Source organism: Lissotriton helveticus, chromosome 6, assembly GCF_964261635.1.
Source record: "Lissotriton helveticus chromosome 6, aLisHel1.1, whole genome shotgun sequence".
NCBI lineage: Eukaryota > Metazoa > Chordata > Amphibia > Caudata > Salamandridae > Lissotriton > Lissotriton helveticus.
Window position 1 is genome coordinate 2,033,772,459 of NC_136067.1, and position 24,019 is coordinate 2,033,796,477.

General features: G+C 42.4%; 2 protein-coding genes across 7 annotated transcripts in view; one reads left to right on the forward strand and one right to left on the reverse strand.

Annotated features, from left to right (window-relative positions):
* ASXL2 (ASXL transcriptional regulator 2) overlaps positions 1-24,019 on the forward strand; it is a 446,593-nt gene that overhangs the window by 391,102 nt on the left and 31,472 nt on the right. For both annotated transcript variants that reach the window (XM_078650022.1, XM_078650023.1), the window contains 2 exons: positions 16,998-17,094; positions 19,300-19,405. In XM_078650022.1, coding sequence (XP_078506148.1) covers positions 16,998-17,094; positions 19,300-19,405 — 203 coding nt within the window. The remainder of the gene's footprint in view (positions 1-16,997; positions 17,095-19,299; positions 19,406-24,019) is intronic.
* Positions 1-24,019, reverse strand: part of LOC144763959 (uncharacterized) — a 286,851-nt gene that overhangs the window by 29,140 nt on the left and 233,692 nt on the right. The window contains exon 6 of one of the 5 annotated variants that reach the window (XM_078650027.1): positions 2,392-3,202. The exons of the other annotated variants lie outside the window; for them this stretch is intronic. Within the exon in view, the coding sequence (XP_078506153.1) occupies positions 3,179-3,202 (24 nt within the window). The 3' untranslated portion in view covers positions 2,392-3,178. Of the gene's footprint in view, positions 1-2,391; positions 3,203-24,019 lie in introns of those variants that run through there. 5 annotated transcript variants of the gene reach the window in all.

A 24,019-nucleotide genomic window follows, 5' to 3' on the forward strand; every position in this document is an offset into this window, starting at 1 on the left:
TGGGGTGATATTTTTGTGCAAAATTTGGGAAACTACCAACTTAAGCACTGACCATCCAGAAAGAGTAGAAGAGGTAAGATTTATTTTTTTCGCTTTGCGATTTATATTTGGGATTGAAGCCTTCTTAGTGTTCATGGAAGCTTCCAAGCTGCTGTCCAACCAACCCCATCTCTTGGAAGAACTCTAGCATCCCTGCCGGGAATAAGCCGCCTCCACAGTTCCATCAACAAGGCGATGTGTCAATGCCACACTGTACACTTTTTTGATCAACATCTTCATTATTAACACTTGGTTTTATCACAACTTACCAAGTTTCAGTTTTTCATTCAGTGAGATACTAAAAACGCCAGACTCCAGTTGGACCCACAACAAGCCTTGATTGAGATGGCAGCATCCATTTGGGGTCCTCTATGTTTACGTAGTTTCGCTGGAGGTTCATGAAGAATATGTCCTGCCATCTTTTGGTTTTCTGGGTCTCCATGCCATATAGCCCTGCTTTACTTTGGACAGTGTGGTGGGAGTGATTTGTTGGTATTCTGGAAGCCAGTAGTGTGTGTTTCTGCCGCACCGCCTTCCTCTGCTCCAACTTTCTCTGGGTGGTTATCATGTTGAAAGTTCTTATTATTATTTTTGCAGAGCTTATGGCCATGGCAGTCTTTCTTCTGTTGCATTGTGACATCACAGGGGCACTGACAGGGGTTTGGGGTCACTTTCAGGTTTCAACTGGGATACTTGTTCCATCTGTAAAGCATTCACGCATTGGAGGTCGCTCCTACAGAGCCTGTGCCCCGCAGCTTTGGAACAAGCTCCCCCTCTCGCTGAGGAAAACTGACAACCTCCTGTCCTTCAGGAAAGGCCTAAAGACCTGGCTCTTCAGCCTCTAGTGCGCTTGTTTTCTGCTCTACGTCTCTCTACAGATCTGCACAGCGCCGGGACACTCTGCCTGAGTAGCCGCGCGCTATATAAACCACATATTAACATAACATAACATAACTTGCCTTTCATCTTGATACAATATGTTTTTTTGGTTGAGTGTTAGTTTGTACTTCATACAAACTAACACTATTTCTGTTGTTGCATGCTTCGTGAGAAAGGTCCCATAGATAAATGTTACTTTTGTGTCTTCGTTTTCAGCCCCAGTGTTACAATTGTTTTTATTTCAGTCCCATGTTTTGAAAATAAATTGTTTGAATAAAAGCCCACATTATACAAATCTAGTGAACCCCAATAGAAGGGAGACAAGTGGACGATAAAGGGGCACACAGAGAATGGATTGTTAATATGGTCTTATCCCTTATGTGTGAAAACCTAGGAAAGATACCAACAGTCCCTTAACTCCTAACACCAGATATTTCTGTTGACTAGGTGTCAACATTCCTTTATATCAACTTCATAAACTCATTATCCAAGGCTCATGTCCTCATGATGGTCTCAGAAGGTTGTTCCCTTTACAGTCTGTCCTTCCTCCATGAAAATACGCCCTGCAACTAATCCAAGAATAACGACAATGTAGTGTCCTGGAGAACTCCTATCCAGGTCAGTGTACTGCATGTCCACTCCGTTTTATTGCCAGCCTCTGGATATCCATGGCTGACCCATGTTCAATCATTCATAGAGGTGTGAAATAATTTTTCTACTCGGATTAAACTGTAGTACGCCTTTCTTGTTAAAGATTAAAATTGGATCCTGTTTAAACAATGACATTTTTAGCAGCCGCCATAGACCATATCATCAAACTCGCAACCGAATAAAAGAGGTCAGCCGTATGCCTGGTGAAAGCAGCTTAGCATGGTAGGTAGGCAACGTTTTCAATAGGGGCAGTCATCGACCTAGGGAATACGGTCCTATCTTAAGAGGCCTACTTGTGTTCTAAATTGCCTTCCTCACACATAGATCTTGAAGAATGTTATCTTAAATAGTATAACAGTAAGCAGGACACCTATGTGGATGAAAAATGGACTGCACCAGTTTACATAGGACGGCTTAGATTTGTGCTAGGTCTGTGCTGTTTCGTGCCTTCTGAAGTGTACCTCAGTCAGGCACCAGACTTTGTCTCAAAGTTTCAGAAGATCGTTCCTTATCTGTTAAGCGTGCTTAGTGTCAGTGAAGTATCTCAAAAACTGATGAAAAAGTGACAGGCTTTTTATCTTAGGCCTGATCAAAAATAATCACATTTCCGGAAATTTGAATTGGTTATTCCTGATGGTAAATGTGGGTAAGACGGTGGCTCATAACCTGTGGCCCACGGACTCCTGTGGGTCCTTGACTGTTAAGACAATGAAACAATACTAGCAGATTGATCAAGTACATTTACATAAACAAAATTCACAATTTTAAATACTCTGTAAATGTGTAGGAATTTGAAACTGGATGCTAAACATTAAGGTGGTATCATTAGCTTGATTTCTGGGAGCAGCACAAGTACAGCAAAGGTAATGATGAATAATAAGTGGGCTTATTTGTCTATGTGCCAAGAAACAGAGCAGGCATTAGAAGCCAAAAAGACAGTGATTTCTTCTCCTTTTACAAATGAAACTATCCCTTAAAAAGCTCTGACTTTCCCATTTCGATTTTCTCATATATTTATTTGTGAATTTATAAAATATTTAATAATTTGTTTTTTTTGTTAAATATATATATGTTGTTTTTGTACTATTGTGTATTACTTTGAGGTTCTAATTGTAAAAATTGTCGAGGTTGGTATCCCCGGCTATGAATAGTGATTAAGTGGGGGGTCAACAGAAGTCAAACAGTTAAGAACCACTGGCCTAAGGCGTTAGACACACTCACTTCTACGTCTTGTACCTTCAATGGTGACTTTTAAAAGCATAAGCGACTGTTATTATTGATTGTATTGTTTAGTATAGCGTTGTATAGGACCTCATCAAATTGCTTTAAAATAAGAACAAGTGAAAATGAATCACAAAAAGTTCTTCAAAGTCAAAGTCAAAAAGTTCTTAAAAAGAGCATAGGCGTGCGTAGAACAGTTGGCAACAATCATTGAAAAGTAGGCAGAAAAGGGAAGAGTAACTTAGAGAGCTGGATCAGGATGCAGTAAGCACTTATATTTGCCATACAGAGTGCTTACGTGGGTCTCTGGTTTAATCTTAAGTATCAAACTCTTCCGTCTTGCTACCTTCCTGTTTTTGGAATATTTGGAGAACCTTTTGCAAGGTGTTTACTGTTTCCATTGATCAACAACCTAAAAATGTAATGAATATGGATTTCAAGTTAACCACATTGTAGTTCACTTCTTTTTATTTCTCCAGTCTTAGTTTGTTGACACTGAGGTTTATTATTTCATACTTAAGATGCATGCTCAGATGTATTATAATTTACAAAATGTTTAGTTTCATGTTTCATGTATGTTCCAAATCCAATAAATCGCTTGAACTCGAATCCCTTTCTTATAAACTTTATGAACCGAGCTTGGCTTGTGATGGATGACTGTGCTTTGCTGAGATGTGCACAAGTAGGTACTATATGACTTCATTACCATCTGCAGTTGTGCAAGCGCTGTGTGTCAAGGTGTACGGTGCTTCTGCTGGTAATCACAAAGGAGCAACGCGACACAAACTTTTAACATTAAATATCTGAGTCAACATGCCACACGCAGTCCATGCAGCACATATTTGTAAGATGACTGCTACCGCCATGCTCATGCAGCCCCTTTGAAATGCCACACCAACATACAGCTAAAGTACTTAGCACTGCTCCTAACATACGTCAAGCACAGCCAGACGTGCCACTCGAAACATTAACCACTAAGAAACACCTTAGACACACCTCTGCGTCTGCCACAATAGTCATCACATACTAATCAATTGGCAAAGCACTCTGCCCTAAACCCAATAACCCCAAACTCCTCTGCCCACACCTGATGGACTAAGACGCACCCACCTAACGAAGAGTATGACCAGAACACAAAACCCACTGAAGAAGAACCAGGTCTGCAGTGGTAATTTGAGCACTAGGATGAACATCGCAATCCTGGCGAAAGCTGAGGCCACACCAATGACACAATGGGCACGACACAAATGACAATAGCATGACATAGTCACTTCTATCAGTAATTCTCCAGCTTAGTGTCGTGTGTGTCCGCACGTGTGGATTGTTGAGGACTGTGGCCTCTCGCCGTTTGATCCAATCAACCATTGGTAGTTAATCCTTGGTCGCCTGATCAGGAGGCAAGGTGCAGTGTGCCAGCACAGCACATTTATTGTTTTTTTGTTGTTGTTGCTCTTTTCTTTTTTTAAATCGCCAAGCTGTGTTTGGATTCAAGAGCTCTGCTTGTCCCACTTCCCACACTTGAGCAATCACCCCATTAATTCCTATTGAAGCAGAGAAAGCACATTTCCACATTGTGACTTTTCGAAGAGTTTTCTTGACCGTTTGAGTGCTTTGTTGGCACAACAATAATTGCTAATGTTTCCCTGGATATGGGACTAAACTTCTGAAGTACTGTTTGTGTCAGCATCTCTGTCCCTCTAGACCGTTTTACTTCTAGTACTGAACATTGCAGACTGTGTGCAATAGTCTTCTCATCTCATAGATTTAAGCCATAAATTCTACTTCAGATATGAGTTATTGCTTCCCTTGTGGTTCTGTTACCTCACCTCAAAGGCAGCAGCCTAGTTTTTCTTGATCCACGTGTAGCTTCCTTTGCACACATTGCTGTATAAAGTCATATTTATTTTGTGATTCTGCCGCTGCGCAGGATTACTGAAAGCCTTTGTGTTCAAGATATCTTCTCTTATTAGCCACCTGCATACAATTATCTATGACATATAACTTCATACATGGATACATGGAAGCTGTGCCTCGTTCCTGGGATGACATCAGGAGCATGTGGTTCTAGGCTGTAACCAAGCATGTATAGGAATGGTTTCAACACATCTTCTCTCTGGATGACTGTACACCCTTAGGTTGCATCCCAGCAGCACTGAAATATAAAACCACTTGAACCTGACATTTAAGCAACATTAAACATCATTAAACCTTTGTCGAGGCTTCCTTTTGCAATGTACACATAGAGCTTGCACGTCTGTTCCTTAAAAGGCTTGCTGCTAAAGTTCTTAAAATTGGGACTTCATTCTCACCCTGACATGGAACGTACACAGAGGCACTTTGTTCCTGACAGAGAATGAGATACCTGTCATGTCAATGTTGCTTGGTTCCCCAAGTTTTTCATTGACATGTTTTTGTCAGGCACGAGGCCTGACACCTTCACACAAGTCTGGTGTCTCTGCATTAAGCCAGTTCCTCTCTTTCCTAACAAGCTAGTAGATATTGTACTTAGTCAAGCACCCTGTTAAGATGCAGGGTTACTAGCAGAAGCTAAAAGGAGTCATTAGAGTATGTAGGATGGAACTTCCTTCCTAGGCTCTAGTGAGTGGATACTGTTTGCAGCACGGTTCATGGTTTCGAGGCATCAGCTACTGATATTCTGCCCTTCTAAAGAATGTAAGTAGAACGGCTCAGGTGCCGGGACTAAGGATCTAGCTCAGCAGAACAAAAAGCTCTGCACATTTTCTGATTGAACGTGTGCTCCAAATTATACAGTATAAAATATTGTAGATGCCTCATCAAATCCAGATCTCAGTTCGTATAAATGAACTCCTTGAGATCATTCCCCAGTCTTACACAAGACCTTGTGATACTGTGCTTAGTACTAAAGGGATAACATTACACCAGTGTGCCATCGACTGTTAACTGTACCTCAAACCCATTAAACACCTCTACTGTAAAATATTAATCGGTTATCCCTCAATATGGATGAACGCATTCTTTCTTAAACACTTCAAAAACACATTTCTTGTCCCCCACTCTTATGGCCCAACAATATCAGTCCATAAATGGTCAGCAATTTTCTTCCAACTATGCATCGATACCATCTTGGTCTCTGCTGCGAAATCCACTAGATTTTCAATGAACAAAAACATTTCCTTGAGTCTGCACATATCCAAATTGGTGGAAACCATCTTTCCGGCTCCACCTTCTCAGGAAACTTGAACTTTTCATCTTACCTCAAGGTTTTACGACCACTGTGCAAGCATTTGTCATCTCACACTACAGTGGCGGCACAAGAGTACTTGAAGCTCTCCCCAAAACAGGGAAGGCTGTTTTCAGAGGTTTTGGGGTCTATAACATGCATACTGGGAGAAAAAGAGCAGAAACTTGAGAGGCGACTGGTGAGCCAGGACTGCAAGAGGCGTACTCCATTGTGAGAGATAGTGGCAATAAGATAGCCCTGGACATGGCGTCTTGTAAAGTATAAGAGGTGCCTGGAGCAAACAGGCCCACTGGTGGCCGTCCATGGAGTGACGGCTTGAAATGCCTACCAGTAAAAGGTCTACTAAACAGGGCGGGCAGAACAGGAGATCAAGAGAGATTGTTTCAGCCCACGGTTCCCGCTTCTAGTTGGGATACCAGCGGAACTGCTTGTGAAGCTTTATTGAAGACCAATCATATCAGTCCTTTCAGGGAAGTAAGATCTAAGCTGCACTGCATGACTTTTAGCCTAGCTCCAGGAATAAGGTGAAGAAATCAATATCTATAGAAGGAGCCCCTGTCAGCCATAGGCTAGAGCCTAGTGTAGGCAGTTCTAAAGCTAACAGAGAAAGAAGTGCTAGACCTGAGTAGTGCAATTTGAGCCCCGAGTAGCGCATTAGGGAGATGCAGTTCGGGTGGCAGATATCTGCCAACGCGAGTCTCCTAAAAGATGTGTCCCATGTAGTGAGTTTCTTAGAGCTGGGTACCCTCCCTGTCATTTCACCCGTCGAGTGTTGATGCAAAAAACCTACAGGCTGCCAACGAAGAGTGTAAGAAGAGATGCTCAACAAAGGGGGAGGATGATAGTGGAATTGACCAGTGCAGCAAAATGGAGTTTTACTCTGCATGCAGCAGACCTCTGATCCAGCACATCCCCTCTTCTCAGGAGGCAACAATTACAGAAAATAAAAGGGAAGATTTAGGTTTAACCTCTTCAGCGCGACCGCGATTCCCCCTCCGGTGCTGGGCCCTAATAAAAACGGGCGTGGTCATGACGGAACGGTTCCGTCATGAGCACAGCTCAACCGTAGCTCATGACGGAACCGTTCCGTCATGAGCATCGAAGGGGTTAAGATTAAAATAGTCTTTTCAAAATATACACAATCAGACTGTACCTAGAGCAAACATTTTTAGAGGTGTGCGTTAAATGCACGCACTCCAGGACTTAGCTAGTATCACTCTTACATTACCTCTCAAATAGAACAAATCTTCGTCTTGAAGTTTCACGTGACTCCATGAATTAAAGCCAATACATGCTCCTATGCAGCCCTTACATTTGCTGATTAACCAGTTGCACACATTTACATTTATTTCAGTAGCTCGCATCCTGGCGAGAACTCTTCTTTCTTCTTTAGCACTCTGTTCCCTCCGTTTCAGCCAAGCCACCTCAGCTGTTGGTACTAACTGGTCCGGGATGGTTACTTTTGCATTTAGCCTGTTTTTTTATTTTTATTTTGGCCAGGACCAGCAGCTTACCCAATAATAACGTTTTACAGAAACCATATCAAACAAAATCTGTATTAACAAAGCCAAAAGGCTGGCAGCCAACATCAGACCTATTGGCTTTGCCAGTGTTTGCTTTCGGCTTCTTACCCTGTTCTATTATCTCCACTCTCCCACCTTTTTCCTGTTGATAGAAGAACTTTAGAGGAATGCATGGAGGTAAAACACATAGGTTTTAAGTAAAAGTTCTAATGTGAGGAGAGTTGTTCTACCCTGCAATGCAGATATGCTCAAATTTGTATCTACTTTGGATGTGGTTCCCTTAATAACAAATAGTTTGAACCATGAACTCCTATCACAAGATAGAATATGTCATTGCCACTACAGAAAGTCTTAAAACTTCTGTCCATTTTGCTTTTCGCTGTCCATCGCTTCTAGTTGCTTGAAGAATGTACTTGAGGCAAGTCAGTGCCATACTTGAACGGAGGCCCCGCCCTTTTCGCCGGAAGGAAATAATGTTGAAATAACATGTGAATCTTATGCTATCATAACAGTCCTGCTTCCAATTAAAAACAGCATGACTTGATGCATACGTGGTATTAGCACTGGAAGAAAGGTATTTGCTATTAAAACTCAACAAGTCGTTGAAATCACTATGCATTATGCACAGAGTGTCCTCGGGCAAAGGTCTACTATCTTCAAGACCTGGCATGCAGTTACACTCCACCCAGAAAACTGCATTCCTCATCAGCCCATCTGAAAAAACAACGCCCTTATTAGAGGAAGATTATGGTGTGCCAACGCCTGAAACTACCGCACAGCCTTCGACTCTACCGCTAAACTCATGCCCAGTACCTCCAGTTTGGTACACTCCTAAAAAACAAGTTATTCCATCAGGTATTCATTTATGTCCTAACTGCAGAGGTGCTGGGTTAAGGGTTGTCATACGCATGGGTGGGGCTCCCAGCTACCCTGTACTTGGACCTTTCTCATTGTTATGTTTTGTGCTTTTGCTGTCGTGGACAAGGAAGTGGCCTAGGTGTCGCGTAAAACTAAAAAATGAATTTAAATAAATGAAAAGTGTGGCTTTTCAAAGGTGACTGACTAAGTTTCCCATCAGAGTGCCTCATGCCAGAGTGTATTTATTTTAGTGAGAAAATGGCTGCTTCTGAAGGGAACATATGCAGCATTAGGTGACCACCAGGCCACTGTTCACATGAAAGTAGCACCTAGCTCTGTAAATTCACCCACTTTAGTTGAACTCTCATTATATCGTCTTTGACCTGCCTAAGTCACATGTAACTCCTTCATAAAGGCTCCTTTTTAACGAGACCATCATGGATAAGGTGCTCTTTCAGGCCTTCCCTCCGGATCAAAGAGTCCTGGGCATCCGGGCATTGATCCTAATGTTTCAGCCTCTGTCCTGGAACTCTGTGGGGGTAGCTTTGGTGCTTTTTGGTCTGCTACCCTCCTGCATCCTGCTTGTCAATCATGCCAGATGCACATACAAGCTCTGCAGTGGGATCTGAAGTATCAGTGGCCCCAGCAACAAGGGACCATGTCCGACTCCATCCATGTTTCAGAAGAACCTGCAAAGATCTGCAGTAGTGGCTGTTCGACTACAATTGGGCCAGCAGCAGCCGCCTCTTCCTACTCCACTCAGAGCTGACAGTGGTGACGATGCATCATTGCTAGGCTAGGGGAGATCGTTTGAGAGAGGTGGAGATCAGAGCCCTCTGGCAGAGACCTGGATTCACATCAACTTGGAGTTGTGGGACATTTCCTTGGCGTTGAAAGCCTTTCTATCACCCACCGAAGGTAAGCTGGTCCAGGGCCATGTGGTATTGCGGCAAGCAGGGCAGGGTTGATTAATGGTCTCTGTACCAGGAAGCCCTGCGCCTTTGGAACCTACTGGATCATCAGGGCATTTTCCTGGTAGTACACCACCTGGAGGCATCCTAAAATGCCAGATCATACAAAGTCAGCCAGCAATGCCTAGCAGATCCTGAATTCCGCTTACACCTAGAGCTGGCGCAGGGTGTTTTCCAACAATGGGGAGAACCCTGCCTCGATATCTTTACCACCGACGAGAACGAGCAGTGTCAATGCTTTTGCACATTGGCGTTGAAGAAGTCTCTTTCGCAAAGACACATTCCATTTATAGTGGAGCATGGGACCCCTCTATGCCTTCCTGACACTATGTTTTCTGCCCGTGTTCTGAAGAAGAGCATAAACATGCCCACGCCATCCTAGGAGCTTTAAACTGGGCAAGGAGATTGTCATACATGGAACTTCTGCGCAGAAGCCTCTCTCCTCAGCTCAGGCTGCTGCTTTGGGAGGATCGTCTGTTGTAGCAGCAAGCCAGGGTCTTGCACCCAGGCCTGCACAATCTGCATTCACTCTACTTCCCACTTAAGTGGATGACATGCTGCCTGCTCGGCCTCTTTCTACAAAATCCCCCCGAGGGATTGAGGGCTCACTCCACCAGAGGCAAGGCTGCTACGAATGTACTGGCATGCAGAGTGCTTGTCCTGGATATTCGTGAAGATGCTATGTGGGCATCAGTGCACGCTTTCACAAAGCAATACTGCCTTTACAGTCTGGTCTGACAGGAAGGGCATTTTTGCCATTTGGTCCTGCAGGACTTTTAGTTCTGAGTCACTCCACAGACCCATCACCTGAGGGTGTACTGCTTTGCTATCTATTGCAAATGTGAGCAGTCAGAAGTATCCATTCGAAGAACAAGTTACCGTATTTTCTGGCGTATAAGGCGACTGGGCGTATAAGACGACCCCCTACTTTCCTTTAAAATATAGGGTTTGGGCTATATTTGCTTGCTCATAAAATGACCCCGGCGTATAAGACGACCGCCGACTTTTGAAAAGATTTTCAAGGGTTAAAAAGTCGTCTTATACTCCAGAAAATACGGTACTTACCTTCGGTAATGCTCTTTCTGGTGGATACTCTTTCTAATCGCAGTTTCCTCCAGCCCCCCCCCCCAATCCCCCAATCCATGGAATGGACTCTTATCCATCTCAAAGTCCCAATTTAGAGATCTGCCCACTGGTAAGAACAATTGATCTTTGGGTTTCGTGTATTCGTGGTGTATTCATGTAGCAAATCTGTGGCGCAGATCAATCAGTGGCTTCCCTTATGGATGTGTCCCTTGGAACCAGGACAACAACATTTCATGCAAAACAAAGGTCCCTTCTTGAGAATAGGACAGTTATGGTCTTACACTGTCTTCTGTAGTGGTACTTCAATCCTCCTTGGATTGCGGATGCCCGAGTTCTATTTGAAGCTTGATATAACCTCAGAAACAGAGCGTCTCATCTTTAGCTTGGCGTCGGGTAAGTTGCCGCACCACCCAATCACCAATGCAGCTTCTTCCTGTGACTGTTATTTAATCAGGTCTGTCACAGATCTCCATCGAGTGCTGCAGACTTTTGTTTTTATTAAAAAGGTTAGGACAATATCCTGATGATGACCCCATCCAAATCATCTAGTCGTGCTGAAACGTCAATATTTGGATAACTTAGGACTGTTTCCCCTTCTAATGTGTGGACTCTACGGAGGTGATCAGCATAGACTTGCTACAAACAAGTCCTGTGCACACGTAACCTTGAGTCTGTCTTTTAAAGGTTTTCAGATAATAAAGCAAGCAAAACAATAATCAATTAAACACGATGGGCTCATGAAGATGGTTTCTTTCAAAAGAAATGTATTAAGCCTCCCATTCTGGAGGGCTGACATCAAGACAAAAAACTACCAGCCGACACGTGTTTCGTCAGTGGAGCACTTGGCTCATGACTCTTCAGGGCTGTTGTTCGTATAGAGTATACAGGTTTAGTGGCCAGTGATAATTCCAACCCGGCATGAACGGGTAAAAATCGCTGTGTTGCTCGGGTGAATGTCAAAGAAATGGGGCGACGAACGGGTACATCCGTCGTGTTAGCGATCTGTATGCAGCGCCAACGGGGGTAGAACCGTGGTGTCCCTTCCGTGTTGAGAAAACCAGAAGGGACACCACGGTTCTACCCCCCTTGTACACTCAAAAACCCTACACGGAACCCACAGCATAGACTTGCTATTGCTCCTCTCAACATTTCTGACGGCCATTGTGTTAGTTTATCTGCTGAACTTGTGTTCTGTTTAACTCCCTGCATGTTTGATGCATATCAGCACTGCACCTCTCCACTTTTCTTTTAAATCATTGTAGCACCTATAGTAATTAATCCATGTTTGACCACAATATCATTCATTTTCCGTTAGAAATCTATTATTGTACTTGCGTCCATTATGTATGGGTTATCCTAAGGTAATTTAGTTATAGTTCAGACTCTTGTATGTTAATATGATCCCTCCTGGGTTGTTTGTGTTCATTTATTTTACTCCAGATATAGACTTTGCTACATATTTAAACCGAAAGGACCATAGGACCAATTCAGGAAGGACCTCAAGACATGGATGTTCAACCAATAGGAGAACAGGCAGAACTGCCCGACAGCACCTCAAGACCCTCACCGGCAAAGCAGCCATGCTCTACAAGTCCTGATTGACTGATTGATTGGAAGGTACACCAGGAGAGAGTTAGTCAAGTGGCTGCAGAACTATGAAGAAGTTAGTTTACTGAATAGGAGAGTCTAAGGTACATAAGCAGTTTGTTCCTTAGTCTTTATGCAGATCAGTTTTGTGTTTTTGAGTGGATGGATAGGGGAACAGCGTTTACAACGCAACTTTTACAACGCAGTACCTTTACCATGCAACTTTTACAACGCAAGTCGTTCCAACGACTTGCGCTGGGGGCGCTCTAGGATAGGGAATAGTTAATTTACTATCCAAAACCTTCCCTACTATCCACGGGGACTGGAGTTGGAAAAGTAAATTAAACTATTCACTATCCAGCACCCCTCAACGCAAGTCGTTGTAACGACTTGCGTTGTAAAAGTTGCGTGGTAAAGGCATGCGTTGTAAAAGCATGCGTGGTAATGACATGGACATGGAGACAGCTATGAGTTTGACGATGGCTGTCATTAAGCCCTCCGTGAAGTTGTTCTAGTGTAGGGGAGATGTGGTCAAAGTGTGCTTTATGTCTTGATCACCCGCACATTAGTGCGAAGGACAGCTTTTACTGGTCTATTGGACAGAACGCGTCTTGGGGCTCAGTGTACTAATGCATCCACTGTAGGGTTCTGTGTTTTGACCTAGTGGTCACAGGTTCAGCTCCCAGAGGTTCCATTCACGTTCATTCTTTTGCGGTTGGTAAAATGACTGCCATGGAGCTTGGTAAATATAAACATTTGTTTTTTCAGCGCCAAGTTACCCTTCGGGTTGAAAGTGCACTTGACTGATACATGTTATGTTTTGTGGGCCGAGGGCTTGGATAGTGACACTGGGGGCCTTGGGGGGGGGGGGGGCGTGGATGGCTTGATTCTTTGCTGGAGGCTTTGAATGTTGATGGAGGGCTGTAGGCTACTTGGAGAAAAACTGATCTTACCGAGTCTAATTAACATATTGATGTCTAGCAGGGATAAATGAGGGGTTCAGACCAATGCCTGCCCTTACTCTGCAAGTGAAGACGGGTCCAAGGAAGACTTGATGCATGATACCGTTGAATGCCGCAGACAGGAGTATATGAAAGAGGCGCCCATCTCCCCTGGTCTCTGCAGTGAGGGTGCACCTGGACTGGTAGCATTGAAGCAGCCTGTGGTGGTGGTTACTATGCACCTAGAGCTGGATTCCCCCTTATGGAGAGGAGGTGAATGGTAGATTGGTAACTGTAGGATTTGTTGAAGTTAAGGAGATGTTTCTTCCAGGAGTTGTTGCATCGAGAGCATTGTAGGTGGACTAAAGCGGAATGCCTGGCAGGGCAGATGGCCCGAGCTGTGACCGCCATAAGGTAGAAAGGTGTACCACCCAGTGACTGCCATAGGGCAGAAAGGTGTACCACCCAGTGACCGCCATAAGGTAGAAAGGTGTACTACCCAGTGACCGCCATAAGGTAGAAAGGTGTACCACCCAGACACCGCCATAGGGCAGAAAGGTGTACCACCCAGTGACCGCCATAAGGTAGAAAGGTGTACTACCCAGTGACCGCCATAAGGTAGAAAGGTGCACCACCCAGTGACCGCCATAAGGTAGAACGGTGTACTACCCAGTGACCGCCATAAGGTAGAAAGGTGTACCACCCAGAGACCGCCATAGGGCAGAAAGGTGTATCACCCAGTGACTGCCATAAGGTAGAAAGGTGTACCACCCAGTGACCGCCATAAGGTAGAAAGGTGTACCACCCAGTGACCGCCATAAGGTAGAAAGGTATACCACCCGCCCTGGGATGCTTTGACCCATGCAGATTTTTCTTCCAGGAAGGGAGAACCCAGTACAGCTTGTTTTGCTATTAACCGTTGACCAGTTGACTCCATTTTAGCAGCATCTGTGGGATCAAAACTTTCTTTCAAACTTCTATATAGTATTTCCAAGTTACGGAGACGAAGAATGATGGAAACGTGCATTCATATTTCTGGAATGCCTTGTTCATGAATGTCAGACATTAAAAAAACCTACGCGTATCTTAGCAAGAGAATTACCCAGAATGCACCATTTGCCATGCTGTCTTAATTGTGTGACCACATGTGTCTGCGGGTTGTAGCAGTGGAAGGCTACGGTTCTTTGAACATTATACAAAACGCTGCGGTGGCTGACGGTAATCTGCTGTGACGTCTCAAAGGCAGGCTGAATTTGAAGGGTAATTGAGTTCAGCCTCTGTGTGCACTGTAAAGCGTGGCTAAATATTTGTGTTTTGGGACTTTCTCTTTGAATAGAGCCAGTTTTTTTATATATGATTATCCCCAGACTTTTCCAAACTACTTGTGTGTGCTGAGTTTCCTCCATAGGGGGAGTTGCAGTGGCGGTGTATTTATTTATCAGAACATAAACATATGTGAGATACGGATTTTTAACATTTACAAAAATGTAACTGCAGGACTAAAGAGTTTCTTAGATCAGAAATGGTAATTTCCTCGTCTGGCCTGAGCCTTAATCTGCTTTACAAACTTTACAGAGTGTAAAAAAAGTGGTTGATAAGTTCAGCTCCAGTTAGATACAATCACAAAGTTCATATTAACCCTACTCCCAGGCCCTTGTATTGGTGCCCTGGCCTTCAGATGTGAAATGTATTCTTTTCTATTCATTGGATTTGATTAAAAATGTTTTTTGTGTTTAGAGGACATTTACTAATACTTGTGCAATGCAGTGCCTTGATATGTTAACTCTGCAGTACATATAAAGTAAAATTTCTTACATTGTACCAGTTCCTGCAATTACAGTCACTTACATGCCGGCCTTCGCCTAGATTGACTGGGTAGTGTAAGGGTTCCAACTTGTGCTCTGTCTGCCTCGGAGACGGGGATGCCTTTACGTTTCTTGAAGAAGTGACTGTAGTTCATCGCGGAGAGCGGTGTTGCCAGTCATGCACCTGTGTCTTGGGTCTCAATGTGACCCCATAGATTTCCATCAAGGCTCTGCCAGTGGTGGCAGCTTACCTATTCCTCCAGGATATTCGCCTCAAATACCTGGACTAAGGTGTTTTCACGCGTCCTTGGCACACCTTAGACTTTGTTGGTTTTGCACAGCTGTCGTAACATTGCAAGTAGGAGCCCAGGTCGCTCCTGGCACCTACTTCAGAACTCTAGTTCCTCGAAGAGGTGCACGGTCTTTCTCTTCTGTAGACCATTTGGGCGATCACGCACAACAATGCTTCCGGCTTAGTCTTGCAGGTCCAACCGTGCGCAGTGGTTCTCATGACAAAATTCAGCAGCACGAGTCCTCACGATAGACGCAAGGAATGCAGTTGCAGTTTTAGGAGCTCCACATCTCTCAAGCCCTTCAAAAGTTATATGTATGCTTCTTAAGTGACCCCCCCTAAACTTAAAGGTATTACCTGTTAAATCTGAGCTTTTGAGTTTTTGTGGAATCAGCTTGAAGGAACTCACTGTAGCTTATGCCACACTGCTGGAGCAGGCCTTCCTAGCTCTGAGGGTCTCCTCATGGAGGAACCTTGTGGTGACCTACACTGACAACTCCTCCTCAGTGCTATAGTCAAACAAGCCGTGTGATCCTTTCCTATTTGTCATGCCGAGTAAATCTGATAATCTGCAAGAAGACTCTTGGCCATGTCATTTCCATTGATCGCATTCACCAGACCTGAGTCAGGAACTTGGTGGCAAGTAGACAGCAGGTTTCTCAAAGCCTCTTTGAAATTCTAATTCAGTCCCACATTAAAATGTCAGCCCTTCTCTGTCCCTAGGGGATCTCTTTGCCACGGGTGGCATCCTGTGAGCCATTGTATGACCCCTTCATCTGCAGGAGTCTATGCTTCCTTGGCTATGTTCTTCCTAAATTAATGATCTGAAAGATGTATGTAACCTTCCATTCAGATGTACTGAAAGTTATATATAAATTCAAACATATCTGAGCCAGCAATATGCTAAAGAATGTTTGCCCCCTTGGGTCAGAAGAAAAAAGTGTAAAAAAGGGGGCAATGATTTTTTCCCCCAAAACAATAGTGCCCTAACAAAAATTAAATCTCCAACAACCTGTCTACAGGAGCATTATTATTCTTATTTTTTTTTAACTTAATAATGTAAAACACTAACCATATACAATTCATAGTTTTTATTTAGTACTCTTATGAAAAATGCACTCACAATGTGTTTGGGGGGTTGCGTTCAATGAAACATGACCAAACCAGTTGTTGGCAAACATAGAAGCTACAATCAGATTCACAGTTTCTACATACATTCGAGCTAGGATTTGATGGAGTGGGGGCCAGTGATCCAATTTAAGGGAGGAATTCTGATCCTTTTTATAATTTGCGCTGAACCAACTTGTGACATAGTGTTATTGGCGTGGCATTGGCGCATACATACTAATGATATTCATCATTTTCTGGCCTGTTTCCAGATATCTACCAAGAGATAAAATGAAATGGAAAAATAAAACATGTTTGTATTTCCTTATTGACAGATCAAGGCATCCAAAGGGGAGATTTGACCATGTTTCATGTCCTTTATTTGTCTTTTATAAAGACTTAGACTTACTGACTGCATCTTGGCAGCTAGCTGTGTCATTTGCATGATGTGACCTGCTGCACCTATTTGAGTAGGTTCCATGTAACATCCCTGGGCACATCAGAATTATGTTTCCATCCAGAGACCCAAAGGGACCAATCTGATGCCAAGGTCCCTATAGTTATAGCAAAATATGAACTTACACTAGACTTGTTGTGTGCATCCTCAGGCGAGACTATTGACACGCACCATACAATTATAATGTAATCCCTGTACCCATTGTCGAATCTCAAATGATGCATCGGAAAAAGGCTGAAATGATAAAATTCAGGAGCTATGGAAATGTATGAAGATTATAAGCAACACAGATCTTGACGTATGCTTAGCAAGGGTCCGGAGAACCTTCATGTTTTTCTGTATTTTTGTTTTACATAGGCCAGTGCGGACGGGCTCATGAAGCTGAGTAGTTCGGCACTCACAAACGAATTCTTCACGTCGGCAGCCCAGAGCTGGAAGGAGCGCCTCGCGGAAGGTCAGAAATGGCACTTTATTTTTTACCTTACTTTTTATATTGGTATTGTGCTTTTCAACCAAAACCAATGGAATTATTGTAGGGAAGAAATTAGGTTTACTGTGTATGACCTGTTACAGCTCTGGTGAATCGGTGTACAATTGCAAAACATGCTGGCTATCATGCAGCACAATCATGTTCCGCTTACTGTGTTACTCCTTGAATGCTAATACCTTTCATATGTCATGTTTATGCAGATCTCTCTCTTTCTCTTACTGTAAAGCGCTCTGTTACCTCCGGGTCCTGACAGCGCTATAGAAAACTTCCTAAATAAATAAATAAATATTTGTTGCTATTTTGGGTAGTTGTTATGCAAGAAAACTACAGTACATTGAGAATAAGTAAAGGATATTGGATATATAATATTACTACTTGTATAAACAAGTTCCTCCAAACAGAATTTAAGAAATTCTGTAAGAAGTCGAAGTAAGACCATTTTACAAAAGAAAGTGTCGTATTATCTTGTTGTTTGAGTTTATAAGTAAATTACATAAAGACATTTTCAGAAAATTGTATTTACTATCTCTTGGAAATAGAGTTATTTATTTGGGAAAGAAGGCATCCACGCCAACTCAATAAACCCATTCTGGTTGGGTCAAAACACAGTTCTGAGAGAATCTCTGCTCAGCCTCTGGTTGGTTTGCCATACCAGCAAGTAATCCCCCGAGAAGTATTCAAGGTACAAGCAGTATGAGCAATTAAAAAAAAAAAAAATTAACATAATAAAATTCCCAAACTAATTTAGAAACAAAGATAACAATTTCATTAACAAAAATATACCAAGAGTCTCAAAATAGGTTATGGGTGAAACCAGAGATATATATTTTATAGGTTTTAACGCAAAAGCACCAAAAAAAGTCAAGCACAATGGAAAAATAACAGATCGCAGTGGACCATCACCTAGGCGCAAATTCAAGCCTGCAGTGATGAAGTGGAAGTCGGAAGCACCAAACAGGTAGTCCTGTTCATTGGTTTTACCTTCAAGCTTAGTCCCCAACTCCTGGGAAAGCTTGTTCTTGTCAGCCCAGATGCATCCTATCTCTTCGAGGCAGGCTTCTAACAACAGTCTTCTCCAGCCAGGTCTCCTACAGGGTCTGGCCTTCTTTAGTCTGATGGACCCTCCTGGAGTCAGGGGTCATGCTTTTTGTGTCCCTGAAGAAAGTAGACAGGAGGCGAACCATTTGTCCCATGGGAAGCAGTTCCTGCCTCTATGTGCCAGCAGGATTCAGAGGTCCTTGTGTGAGTCCTTCTGCCAGCAGGAATCAGAAGTCCGGTTTCTTCTTCCAGGAGGTCCATGAATGTTCTGAGGAGGTGGTGGTAGAAGTGCCAGGGTTCTCCTGTGGGCTAGCCAGTGATAGTACAGGTATACCCAGTCCTTTCTGCGTCACTGGAACCAAGCTGTTCTCGACTGATGAGCCAATAACTGGGGCGAAACCTGTCCCGGGTTGCTTGTGTTTTGGTTCAGGGAGGTCCTGGTTTGGCCTAAAAGTTGAGGCCTATCGTAAATAACTTTTGGGTTTTATTTCACTTTGAAGACGCACTAATCTTACGTAGTGTGATAAAATGCATCTGGGCCGTATTTCTAAACATGAACACCTTACCCTGTGGGCCTACAAAGCACACTTTAGGAGTGACTTGTGAACATATACAAATAGGTTTTTACTACACTGTAAACGCATTTGTCCCAGCCACAATTCACTGCAGAGCATTTAAACTGCAGCCAAGCTAGTGCACAACTGAGCTCCTGGCAGAAACATTATTTGCCATATAAGTGTGTGTGATAAACACACACTGCAGCCCACATATGACACTTAACTTTCCATGCCATCGGTGCACATAAGGCACTATTTACAATGTTTTCTAGAGAAGTTAAATAGGGTGTTCCACAGTAGAGCACATGTTGCAGTAGGGAATCACAAGCACTTTACTACTACTTAGTGGTACACAGAGTTTTAAAGTCAGAACATTTAGGGCACAGAAAAAGACAACAAATCTGGGTTGACCATGCAGAAAAGGCAGATTTGCGACACTGCTCTAAGTGTATTATAATAAGTAGCCTATAGAATGGTCCCTGGTTACGCAGCTTGTCTCTTTGACTCTCCTCACATCACAAAGCCCTGTCAGCTTTTCACCGTTGCTAATTCTTTTTCCTTATCTATCCTGCAGGTGAGTTCACTCCAGAGATGCAGTTAAGGATACGGCAGGAAATTGAGAAGGAAAAGAAGGTGGAACCGTGGAAAGAGCAATTCTACGAGAGTTATTATGGCCAAAAGTAAGACATTTTCTTAGTTGACACTTACGGAAAAATGTGCGATTGAACAAAACTTTGTGCTTTTGATGTGGCTGAATTGAATGAATAATGCATGCGGAGCCAGAGCTGAGAAATGGTTGAGTCCATGGATCCTGCAACCTGACTGTCCAGTTATCGCTAAGATACCCCATTTAATATCAGAAACCATTCAACCTAAATATTAATGTCTTTAGCGCATTCATTGGTGTGGGTAGACCTGCATTTTGCCAATGAAACATCTATTGTCAAAATGCTGTAAAGGGCCAAGTTGTTCCATTTTAGACTTGTAAGCAAACTCATATTTTTTTCTAGAATGTGAACTTTCAGAAAAAATTATGTTGGCTTCTGTTTCTACTCAATTTGAGTAGGAATGCTATCTTCCTGCTGGAACCGCTGATCTAGAAAGAGATGACGAGACAAGTGTGGTATTGCTGTGTTGTCTCTGGAATCAGGAACACTGCTGGGTTCCAGATTCCAGAGAAGACAGTTAAGACCCAGGCTTGTTAAGATAACTAGCTTTTCATACTGCTTAATAAATAACCCTCTTTCAATCTACCAACTCTAGTGGTAGCATCATTTCACTGGCGACGATCGGAAAAGAACCGACACATGAAAGCCTGGAGTCCCTACCGGCAACGTTGTAGGTGCGTTGTATGTGAAGGATCACGAATTGTCTTCTGTTCCATTGAAAGAGGACGGCGCTGAGCTGGAAACTTGTGCTGAAGAGCGCTGATGAAAATCCCGTTGTTGTAAGCCCCTCCGTGAGTAAGGAATTGATTTTAACTCGATTTTGACACATCGGTAGCTTGCAGCGCGAAAACTCATTTGCGCGAGCTCTCGTCAACACGCGAACAATAACAAACTACTGCGCACGCGTGTAACACCACAACGTGTCAGCACGTATTTTAACGCACGGCGGCCATCTTTTGGGATACCCTCCATAGGATATCATTGCAAATGTGTAACACCACGAAGGGAATTACAAACCAAGCTACCTTTGAAGAGTATTATCTGTAAAGACCACGGAGAATCAAAAATAAAGACAATTTAACATGACAACAACAAGTGAGGATATATATAGGAAATAAAAAAAAATTTAAAAAATAAAAAAAATTCTTTCTTTTTCATTCATTTTTCATTTCTTTTTCGCTCATAAAACACTGCAAGGCAAAGGCCCTCCGGCCTTGAGAGACATGATTCGCCCCTATAAATCAGCCCGAACCCTGCGGTCCGAGGGAGAAAACCTGGCCACCACTCCTAGAGTGAGGAAAGCACGTTCAGGAGGCCGCCGGTTCTCGTTGAATGCGGCAAAAAAATGGAATGCACTTCCCAGGGAGCTCCGGATGGAAACCTCCTATCCGAAATTTAGAAAGGCACTCAAAACCTTTCTTTTCCCTAACACACCCTAGATCTTTCCCTTCTTGAGTTCTCTGTTATTATCTCTATTGTTATTATTTTAACAGCGCTGGGACGCTCGAGGGCAGCCATGCGCTTTATAAACCCAATTTCATTTCATTTCATTTCATTTCATTCAACATTCAATATATTTGCTGTAAAATTCAGATCTTAATATTTCAAACAAATGGAAGGTTTTTCTGCTCCTCCACCTTTCCTACCAAGTCCAGGTGAACCTATTTTAGAATGGAATAGGTGGAAAGAGGGTTTTAGTGCTTACATAGAAGCAATTGGTGGCGAAGACTACACCGACAAAAGAAAACTAGCAATTCTAAAACACTGTTTAGGCGCTGAAGGAAGACATGTCCTCAGTCATCTACCAGTTGATTCACGTAACGTAACATCTAGTGAACAAGCGATAGATGTCTTTGAAGAAGCGATCAAACAGATGGATAAACAGTATATAAAGAAAGTTAACGTGGTTGTGTCGCGTCACAAATTTTTAAGTAGAAGTCAATTACCTGGTGAATCGGTTGACTCATTCATGAATGACTTGAGAATTTTAGCGTCTAAGTGCAATTATTCAACCTTTCATGATCAAAAGTTGCGTGATCAAATGGTTCACAAAGTTGCAGATGTCAAGCTTCAAGGAAAACTTTTAGACACAGAGGATCTAACTTTAGACAAAGCGTTGGATATCGCACATCGTTTTGAAAGTATGAATTTGGGAGTAAAGGTACTTACGGAAAAAAAATCAGCTGAGGTGAATGTTATTAAACAACCCAATGCAGAGGAGAGAAATTCTTTTAGAGGCAAGAACCAACCATTCCAGGAGAGGAGAGAGTATGCATGCTTCAAATGCGGGAATCCAGATCACCTGGCCAATGACAAGAAATGTCCAGCAGTTGGACAATTTTGTAGATATTGGAGGTTAAAAGGACATTTTAGCAAAATGTGTAAAAACAAAAACAAATTTAAAGGTAAAAGTTTTGTGCAAAGAAAGAGTTATAATGAACAAATTAATGAAGTAAATGATGACAATTTAGAAGAAGAATTTCTTTTTGCAGTATATGAGGTTAATGAATGTGATAAAGATTCTCCATACTGTACTGTGGATATTGGGGGGAAGAGTATCAGTGTCATGGCAGACTCTGGAGCGAAACGTACTCTCATTGGTGAGGAATGGATAAAAGAATTTCCGGGTTTAAAACTATCTCCACCTGACATAAAACTACTTGGGTATGGGAAGAAGCCCATTGAAATTCTTGGTTTTTTAAAAACATCCTTAAGTTTTAAAGGTAAAACCATTAATTCCAAGGTTTACGTGGCAAAGGATGGTTCAAGTTTATTGGGCTGGCCCCAGCAAAGGGACTTAATGATAAAGTTAGATCCCAACCATCCTGATCAAGTGCTTGGTTATTCAGATCTAGTCATGAATGTAGATACTGATATTGCCTTAGAGTGTGAGAAAAAAATTCCCTCTGTATTTTCCACATCTACTTTAGGTCTCTTAAAAAATTTTGAACATAAAATAATTCTTAGGGACCACGCGGTACCAAAAGTTCATAAAGTAAGGAATGTGCCTTTACATTTAAGAGACGCTGTGAAATCTGAACTCAAGAAATTGTGTGATTTAGATATCATTGAGGAGATAGAGTCTTCAGTTTGGTTATCCCCGGTCGTAGTCGCTCACAAGTCCAACGGCAAAGTGAGACTTTGTGTGGATTTGAGAGATTTAAACGAGAATGTGTGGGTGGATAGACACCCATTACCCAATATAAATGAAATGTTTACGAAATTAAAAGGGGCGTCCATTTTTTCCACATTGGATCTGTCAAATGCTTACCATCAGATTGCATTGCACAAGGACAGTAAGCATTTGACGTCTTTCATTACATCAGAGGGTGCTTTCAGATACAAAAGAATGCCCTTTGGTCTAATATCAGCATCTTCAGTCTTTCAAAGAGTGATGCATAATCTTTTTAAAGATTTTAAAAATGTTTTATACTTTCAGGATGATATTTTGATCTTTGCATCTAATCCATCTGATCATTCTGAAATACTGTATAAGGTATTATATGTATTACAAGATAGTGGTCTCACTCTCACAAAATTAAATTTAATCAAGGCTATTGAATCAGCTCCAGATGCTGTAAATAAGGATCAACTGAGATCTTTCTTGGGGCTTGCCGAGTATTATTCCAAATTTATTCCCCTGTTCGCTGATAAGACTGTAAATATGAGAAATTTGATGAAGAAAAATATTCAATTTATGTGGGATGAAAGTTGTAAAAAAGAGTTCAAGTTGTTAAAAAAAAAGCATTGCATCTGCACCTGCTCTGGCAACATTCAATACTGCTCATGGTTCATTCATTATTACTGATGCCAGCAATGTAGGTATCGGTGCAGTTTTAATGCAGCGTCAAAAAGGTCAAATGGTGACAATTGGGTTCGCTTCAAGGCCTTTGAGAGATGCCGAATGTAAATATTCCACATTGGAAAAAGAAGCTCTTGCTTGCTGGTGGGGCATAGAATATTTCCGCAAATATGTGTACGGTACCGTTTTTAAACTCTGGTCTGACCATCGTCCCCTAGTAGATTTATTTACAACTAAAGGTTGTGGGAAAGCGACTTCAAGAATTGCCAGGTGGCAGTATAAACTTCAGGATTTTCATTTTAAAGTTGAATATATTCCTGGCATTAAGAACGTATTAGCTGACTGCTTATCTAGGTTACCGGTGCCTGACGACAATGTGGTTGAGGTGGACAATGATGATGATAACGTAGTATCTATTTGTGAAATTTCCAATGGTTGTATCCGTGAGGATACATGGAAATTGGCATGTAGTAGAGACTCTGTTTTAAATGAGGTATGTAATTTTGTGAAAACTCAATGGCCACGCAAGGACTTGTTATCCGAGGGTATTCAACCTTTTTTTCATGTTGCTCAAGAGTTATCTGTGGTTGAGGGGTTATTGTTCAGAGGTCTACAATTAGTGGTACCTGGTGAAATGCAATCTAAGATTTTAGAGATGGCTCATGAGGGTCACCCTGGAATGACATCAATGAAAAGGAGGATCAGAAGTGAATTCTGGTGGCCAGGAATGGATAAATGTATAGAAAGATATGTCAGGAACTGTGTAGACTGTTGTTTAAGTGATAAATCTCAAAAGCATGTTACGTATGAACGTCTTCCCGTTT